Source organism: Aplosporella prunicola (genome assembly GCF_010093885.1).
Source record: "Aplosporella prunicola CBS 121167 unplaced genomic scaffold K452scaffold_90, whole genome shotgun sequence".
Taxonomy (NCBI): Eukaryota; Fungi; Ascomycota; class Dothideomycetes; order Botryosphaeriales; family Aplosporellaceae; genus Aplosporella; species Aplosporella prunicola.
In genome coordinates, this window is record NW_022983618.1 from 22,718 (window position 1) to 31,377 (window position 8,660).

The following is an 8,660-nucleotide window of genomic DNA, read 5'->3' on the forward strand; positions in this document are numbered from 1 at the left end:
AAGCGGTCAGTTCGCATCTATTTACGCCGCAAGAACCCTCGTCAGAGCCGTGCCGCACACGCGGCGTCTGTTGGCCAACCAACTGCCGTGTGGCTCAAACACGCGCGCCGTTGCAGATCGAATGGATTCACGCGGAGTTCCCGTGTTTCTTCACACTTTGATTTGCGGAGTCCATGCCGCGCTCAGTACACTCCGCTGCAAAAACCAAGCACGGCATTACGGACCAAACTCCTCATCCGTCTGCACAGCACAGAAGTTTCCATCTTTATCTTAAATTCCATGCTTTTCATTGGTCGTTGATGAACAACAGGGTCGCGTGTTGGCGTTTGCTGCGGCACAGCAACCAACATCCACTCAGCCTCAACCCTCAACACATCATCAGTCACCGCTCTGAGGCACAGCGGCATTGCCAAAAGAGCATTGGTCAAAACCCACTGTATTATTATGGTGTCCGTCGGATCGAGATCCCGGGCCCAGTCGGCGGGTTGTTTGACCGTATCACGGCCGGTGCCTACCCCAGGGCGGATAAAGGTACAGATACGGGTGCATGGATGCCTCGTTTGTGGAGAAGCGGCCAGGGATAATGAAGTTTTGTCTGTTGCCTATTGCTTATTTTGCGTGTTGGCTTGTAGATTCCCACATCTCCGCTGCAAGATTGTTAAAACGGTAATTCCGGCTGCGTACCTTGCTCAACACTTAGCGAGAGCGGCGAAGGAACCATGGCGGCGTAGCAGAGACATAAAGGTGGTATATTTTCCGACGCTTAGATTTATGCCTTTCAATTCATCTTCTGGTCACAAATTATCAGTGTCGTCTACTACCAAGCTGTTATACAAACCATCGTATCGAAGACTATATGTCTGACCCTCGCCCTGCAACATCGACATAGACAATCGTTACTCAAACTCTTTTTTCATTTGTTTCTCTCTCCTCTAAGCCATGAGCCGTTCACCATCACAATATGGGCCCATCTCTCCTCGCCCGTCCGAGCCGTATACTTCTTTGCTTCTTCCCTATCAAAACGCCCCACGCTACGCACCACTCTCTCCACACGGGCTTCCGCGAAGTCCGTCATCTTCCAGCGCCAGCAGCACGCCACACCGCTTCTTATCTCCTCCTGTCTCACCGACAACCGTTGCCACGCCACCTATCTCGCTAGTATCAACAGCGACTAGCAACTCCCACGGGTGTCAGATGTGTCAAGCCTGTATGCGCTGTTCGGCGCCTGTTACACATGAGACAATGGTCAACCACAATAAGGAATCCCCAATCACCCTGTTGGGACAAAAGATAAAGCAATGTCCAAAGACATTAAGGATGGCATTTGTGGAACGTCGAGATTCATGGCGAAAGAGGAGCCATGAATTGAAAAGGCAGAGAGAAACAGAAGAAGTTATCGAAATCAAGCCTGTACATTGGACAGAGCAGGATTGATTAGCAGGCGGGGTTTCAAAGTTTTTGGGCGATATGTTTTGTGAGCGTGGGGACTGAGTTTGTGGAAATTGTCTGGAGGCTTACTGAGCGTTCTGTTTGCTGTATGGCGTTGGAGGATACATGTCTTTCGTTTCCGCTATAGAACCTGAGTGCGGTGGATGTTCTACAGTTGGCTCCTGCCATCTATTTGTTCTGTTCTATCCTAATCTAGTCTAATGCTCTAACGTCTATGTGTCTTAAAGCACCACTTCTACTCTGACCCTCCTCACTCCTGAACAATTCTAGTCCTCGTTCTCGTAAACAAGCTTGGCTGGATGCATGATGCACCATGCACAGTCTTTCAGATGTTTCACATAGAACGACTCTTGATCAAACGTGGGGATTACATCGACTTTCTTCAAAATGTAATCGTAGACCTCTCTTTCGTAATGCCCATACGCATCTGCTTTGGAACCTTTCTGTTCATCGGATTCCTCTTCATTGAGACTGTATTGGAGGTCTTTCAAGTTGAACAACGTCCGGAAGTCACTTTCTTCTCTTCTGGAAGCCTCATAGTCTTTCAGCTGCACGAGGCAAACTTCATCCAATGATAGTACATTGGCCATGTGGTTGAAAATGCGCTCCCACTTACCTTGATACGGCAAAATTTGCACATAAGCAAGGCTGAGATAGCGGAGAGTAGGAGCAATGTGAGAGAGCAACCTGGTTAGAGACTTTTCAGTTGTCAAAAGTTCCATATGTAGGTGGCGTAACCTCGGCCATTGAACTTCCTCAAGCTGAGAAAGAATATCCCATTCGGGACGCTCAAGAGTGGACGCGCTGTCGGCTTTGCATGCAAAGACAAGTCGTTCGAGATTTCCGGCTGCACGAAGGCAGTCTGCAAGTGGTCGGACAATTCCATGGAAGAGATTTTCGTCGCATTCCACGGAAAATTCCAGATCTGTAATGTTTGTGAAGGCTTGCTTCATCCACCAAATTTGCGCGCAGTACGGACTTGTTTCAATTTGTCCGCTGCGGGTATCACTGATGAACAACTTCTGCTCACTGAGTGGAATCTCGCCCCAGAGAAATTCAAGGTTTTCTTCACCCCAAAATGCACCCCCAATGGTGTTAAAGACCATGGACCTGGGTTTGGTAGAGGATCGTCCTAGGGCCACCAGAATACATGCTAGGTGCGCTTGGGCCTCCGAGTCCAGCGCAGTCCAGGGATAAGATGAGAGAAACTGGATTCCCCGCCACACACAGTCATCGGGGTCTGGTATTGCCTCAAAAGTCTTCAGCTGATGGAGGTTTTCGATTGCAAGGTCAAACCAACTACCCAGAAGCACCATCGGGTTTGATTTGGACTCCCGCTCTCGGCCCAAATAGCAGTCGAGAAATTGCATGGGTGCCTCGCGATCAGCCTTGTACAAGTCATACAGCTCGCGCAACTCCTGGTCAGACATGGAAGTACTGTATGGGCTTTGCAGAGTGCCATGTGGACTTCCCGCTAGAAGCAAAGGATCATTACCTGATTTCGTCAGTTAAATCATCACTGACTTTGGGTAAAACGAATGCGTTGCCACATGGAACTGTCAAACTTACCCACGAATCTTTCGATTTTCCCCTTCCATTCCTTGAAGCTTCCGGGAGCCCGAAGTTCACGGGGTCGGAACACAAGTGTCTCCACGTACTGCGAAAGCGTCTTGTCCAACGCAATATTGATCATCCGTTCCAGACTGTCTTGCAGCATGTCGAAATGGACTTCGCGGAAACAGTATGGCGTTGCAAGCCTGTTGAACCACTTGCAAGTGAGACGGAGACGTTTCTGCGTCTTATGATCAGCTTGCGCCGCGATCATATCCCACAGCTCCTCCGGAAGAGACGGGCAGTACCGCTGCTCTCTCGCATTTCTGCCGAACATCATCTGCTCGTCTTTGGTATGCCTTATTAGATATGTTGTATTTTTGATTGTATGCCGTAGAGGCGAATTTTAGGATGCGCTTAAGAAAAAAGCTCGACAGGAGGCGAAATCCCCCCTGTCGGACACGCTAACCCGCGCTGTCTACTGGTCCCAGCCAATCGGGATGTTTGGGAACATCTGGACAGGGATACTTCCCCACGTTCATCAACACTGCTATCATCTTAGGTACTCCTAGAGAAACGATGTCGTCGATGGATACCGGCAAAGCCGTCTTAACTGCTAAGGCTTCCATTGAAAACATACCAGTTTATCAAATGCACCTAGAACACTCGTCCACGTGTTGTTGTCTTTGCATTGATAGTGGCGGTTCTCGGAGGGGGGCTTTTGGAGAAATGGAATGCCTGAGAACTGGATTAACACCCGAAGTACTTAAAACAGGATACCCAACAGTAGAGACCAAGCGGCCATGACAACTGAGGACGAACCTTTCACAAAGCGATATACGAGTATCAGTAAGTCATTTATCTTTCAAACCCGGTAAGGACTTACTGAACCGAATTTCAAGATATGGCTATATCTCGAGCGAGTTGTTTGATGGATTCGTCAAGGGCACTCAGGAGGAGCGGAGCGGTTAAGCCTTGTTCTCTATTGACAGTGCGATCTATGACTCTTCACAACCATGTAACCCGACTGATAGTATACAAACGCCGCCCAATGCTAAAACAAACCATGGGTCCAGGGAAATGGAAACGTATTTTACAGCTGGGGACCTGTTCTTTGCCTCCGACGTCCATAAACCAGACACCGCTAATGTCTAAGTTTTACTCACGCTAGGAAAGTCTATATCTATTCTTGAGAGTCTTGGGAGTCTCTAGACTTGGAAAAATGTTTCAGTAACGTTTGGTAGAGCACAAGCATGGTGCCGCTCTGGATGCTGGTCCACACAAATCTCGGGCCCACCCCACGGAAGCAGCCCCAGACGCCCTCTGTTTGGTAGATCAACCGCAAGCCTTTCATGAGAGATGAAGTGTCTAGCGTAGTGGCAGAGTGTTGTCTCAACGAGGTTGAGGGCGAAGAGGTAGAGATGACGCGCTTCGACTGCTCGGAAGGCAGTTGCCCGGGACCTGGGGTGGCAGAGGTGGTGTGCTTGGACGTGGGACCGGATGCAGGGGCGGCATGGGTGCCGGACAGGTTTGTACTATGTTGATGTTGAGCCGTTCTTTGAAACGCTTGGGCCGCCTCAGGATTTTGTTGCGTCTGTATCCGTGTCTTGACAACGTCAAGCGGGCACGTAATGACACCAGCCAAGCCTCCAGCACTGGCGCCAGTCAGGATTTCTAGAATTAGACCAATATCCTTCGACCCAACCCAAGCCTTTGCCAGTTTCTGCTCTTGTTCATAAAACGCAAACTGCAAAGCCGAAAATGGAAGATCTCGGGCCAATGTAGCCTTGTATCCATGGAAAAGAGCAGAAAAGCCCTCTGTCCGGACAATTGTTCGGGCCGCGTCAATTGTGTTGCGATAATTGTAGCCGGAATTGAAGTACGGATTATTGTAACGACCCTGTAGTTGAAGTCGCGTCTTCAAGACTTCGGATGGGACGTAGACCGGCGCGGCGAACAGGTCAGCTACCAAACCTGCAAGAATCATCAGCAACGGAGACAACACGCCCTAAGAAACCAAGCAGTGACGCACCTCCGCTAAAGTAGGCAATTGGCGAAGGAACGCCCATATCAACCATCCACCGTTTAGTCCACTCGTAACTGCCAAAAAATATCATCGTCCCGAGCAGTGATCCACCAAACGCGGGCGTTACGCCTCCATAAAGACCTCGTCTGATGCCTTCCTGCCGCCAAATGGTGTAATATGTTGAGCCCATAGAGGTGTACTTGGGTGGCATATGGGGATCACCCTGTTGCCTGGTTTTGATGGTATCCAGCGAATGCATGAGCATATCTCCAGTGCAGCCGCCAAGGCCTCCTGCAAGAATTGCCTATAATGCGGATGGTCAGCCATTGTATCCGCTTGCAATGTGGGTGCGGCCTCACATCTCTGTACGGCGTCCGAGCCGCTTCCAGGTCCATCGTGTTTTGTTCTACCGGATCCCTGTCGATGGATGGCGGATCTCCAAGGTCCACCTCAAGCTCGTCCCGTTCATGGTTCACGTAATCCGCCTTTGTCGCGCCGGACAGGGTGAAGTACTCCGCCACACGGCCAAGTACCATTAAGAATCAGAGGCTTTGCGCGCTGGTTCGCGCGTGATGCTGGGAGCTCGACTGGGATAAAGGAGCGATGATTGTCGAAGATGAAACGAGCGCAGCGCCGAGGGAGTGTTTCCTTACGGTAAGGGTGTGGGTGTTGAGTGTTGTCAGTGCAAAGAGTAGAATAGAACGAATGAATATCCTTGTCGGTGGTTTCGGGAATGGACTTTTTACACGACTCAAGCGCCGTACTCCGTCATCGACACAATCTACTACGCATGATAACCTTCACCGTTACCTCAGTCATTAGTAAAATGATAAGAAAAAAAATCAAGAAAATACAACTAAGTAGTTTAAGATATAGAGTATAATTTAAATAAAGAGATAAGATAAAATAAGTTTATTAGAATATAAAATAAAATATAAGACTAAAATAAAATTATTAATAAACAGCCTTAATATTTTAATAGTAAAATAAAATCTAAAGAGCTTACTAAGTAATAAGAATTTTACTAAAAATAAAAATATAAGTAAGATAGTTTTTATTATAATACGAAGGAGTTTATTTTTAGTAAGAAAGTAGCCTACTAATTTAAGCTAACTTTAACTAAGCGTAGGTAGAGACTACTATATAAAATCTTACTAGATTTTTTATAATAGAATAGAGAGTTATCTATAGAGCCTACTACTATTCTCTTTTTTTTTAAAATTATTCTAAGTTTAAAATTTAGTAGGAGCTTAGCGTTATTATACGCTTTCTTACTAAAAATAAACTTCTTCGTAATATAAGCTATAGAAAAAATAATTTTCTTAAAATACTAATAGAAATATAAAATATATATAAAATTTATAAATAATTACTAGTAATAGCTTTTTAATATATATAATATTTATAGAAGAAATTTACTAGTATATAAAAGCTTTTTAGTAATATTATAAAATAAATTAATTTTTCTTAATTTAATTATAATTAAATAAAATTAAAATAATAGTTAGTAACTTATATTATAATATATATAACTATATATAACTTACTTATAATTATATTTAATTTATTAGCTTAGATATAGTTTTTATTTAAGTAATAAAATTTTATAATAAATTATATACTATAATTAAATATATATAAATTTTTTAAAAAAAAATACTATTTATAATAGAGATAATTAATTTTAAAATAAATAAGTAAATAAATATATTTTATATAAATAGTAGTTAAAATTTTATTTAAATATTATATATATATATATTAAAACTCTCTTCTATACTATTTATAGGCTATATTTTTTTTTACTAGAAAAAGTAATTATTAATCCAATTTTAAATATTAGTAAAGTATAAATAAGAATATAATAAAGCTTTAGTTAGAAAAAGTTAAAAAATTCTTTATTAAATTATTTTAAAAATATATTTATATAAAAAAAATATTTCTAAATTTTTTTTCTCTTCTAAAGTATTACTTAATAATATTACTTTTATATCTTTTATTTTAATTTAGATATTTATTAAAATATATAATTTTTTTAAAATATTTTCTAAAATATATAAATCTAAAAAGTCTTTTTAAAATATATAGAGTTTTATTTATTAGCTATTTACTAAGATATATATATTTTTTATAAAATTTCTAAGATATATATATCAAAAAAAGTCTCTCTAAGATATATACTTTTTTATATATTTCGCTTATAAATATATATATTATAGTATACTATAAAAAATATATGTATCTTAGAAAAAAAAAATCGAAAAATATATATATCTTAGAAATTAAGCGAAAAAAAAAAAGCGTATACCTTAGAAATATATTTAAGAAAAAATATATATATATATCTTAGAAATTACTTCGAAAAAAAATTATATATCTTAGTAATTTTTTTAAAGAAAATATATTACTATAAATAATAAATAGGTTCTTAAAAATACCGAATATATTCTTAAAAAAAAATTAATATACCTATAAAAAATAGAATATATTCTTATAAAAAATTATATATATTCTCAAAAAAAAATCTTCTTAAAAAAACGAATATATTCTAAATAAAAATATATATTTATTTATTAGGATTACGCTATTATTATCTAATTTAATTAAGTTTAGATTCTTAAAACTTAAATTTTATAAAAATATTTAGTTTAATTAGGATCTATATTCTAGAACTTAAAATACGCGAATAATTATATAGTTTAATTATAATTATAATTCTGAAACTTAGTACTAGACGCCTAATATTTAGTTTAATTAGATAAGCGCCTAATATTAGGATATAAATACTAGGAACTTTATTTCTTTTTAATTTAAAAAATCGACTATAGAGCTATTTTGAATTAGAACTAAGTTTTTAACTATAGAAAAGGTAAGAAAATAGGTCTTATTCTATATTAACTAGCGAGGAGAACTATAGAAAATAAAATATAGCGATTCGAAAATATCGTACTATATTTACTATAATCTAGTAGTAAATAGCTATCTATTTAAGATATATATCTTAAAAAAGAAAGGTATGTTTTCGCTTTTTTTTTTTTTTTTTTTTTTTTTTTTTTTTTTTTGTATAAGAAGATATACTCCTATTCTTTTATTTTTTTTTAAAATAAGTTATACTCCTAATTCGCTTTTTTTTTAAAAAAAAAAAGAAGATATACTCCTATTTTTATTTTTTTAAGAAAATGTACTAATATTTATTAGATCCTTTTATTATAAAACGGCTTATAACTTATATATACCCTTAATATACCTACGAAAATTAGGGATATTTAAATTTAACTAAGTTTCTTACTTTCTATAGCTAGGAATTTATTATAGATAACCTAGTAATTCGCCTAGTATAAATTCGATTAAATAAGCGAATTTTATATAGAAAAAAGGTTCTATATTAGGTAGCTTAGAGAGATAAAGATTCGATTTCTTTAAATATTTAGGGCGACTAAAAAGAAATAATTTAAAGAATTTAGGTACTATTTTTAGCCTTTTTTTTTTTTTAAAAAAAAAAACTCGAAGAATTATAAGGAAAAGAAGAAGGCCTTACTAAATTTAAAAGAAAATCAGAAATAAAAGAATTGTAGTAAGTTTTTTCAATAACTATTTAAAAATATATCTCCTTAAAAAGAAGCGAAAATAAGAG

The 8,660-nt window shown here is 38.9% G+C and overlaps 3 protein-coding genes across 3 annotated transcripts; 1 reads left to right on the forward strand and 2 right to left on the reverse strand.

Moving 5' to 3' along the window:
- Positions 1–781: 781 nt before the first annotated feature.
- Positions 782–1,702, forward strand: K452DRAFT_293075 (uncharacterized protein). Its single transcript, XM_033541496.1, has one exon. The coding sequence runs from the start codon at positions 940–942 to the stop codon at positions 1,432–1,434; it is 495 nt and encodes a 164-aa protein (XP_033391355.1). The 5' UTR covers positions 782–939; the 3' UTR covers positions 1,435–1,702.
- Positions 1,575–3,364, reverse strand: K452DRAFT_172250 (uncharacterized protein). Its single transcript, XM_033535811.1, has 3 exons — positions 3,309–3,364; positions 3,019–3,241; positions 1,575–2,944 (listed from the first exon to the last, which is right to left on the reverse strand). Exons 2-3 carry the CDS (start codon positions 3,164–3,166, stop codon positions 1,716–1,718), a joined length of 1,377 nt encoding a protein of 458 aa, XP_033391356.1. The 5' UTR covers positions 3,167–3,241; positions 3,309–3,364; the 3' UTR covers positions 1,575–1,715.
- Positions 3,365–3,958: 594 nt separating this feature from the next.
- K452DRAFT_293076 (uncharacterized protein) lies at positions 3,959–5,699 on the reverse strand. The gene is made up of 3 exons (XM_033541497.1): positions 5,386–5,699; positions 5,033–5,330; positions 3,959–4,974 (listed from the first exon to the last, which is right to left on the reverse strand). The coding sequence occupies exons 1-3, from the start codon at positions 5,560–5,562 to the stop codon at positions 4,184–4,186; spliced, it is 1,266 nt and encodes a 421-aa protein (XP_033391357.1). The 5' UTR covers positions 5,563–5,699; the 3' UTR covers positions 3,959–4,183.
- Positions 5,700–8,660: the final 2,961 nt, after the last annotated feature.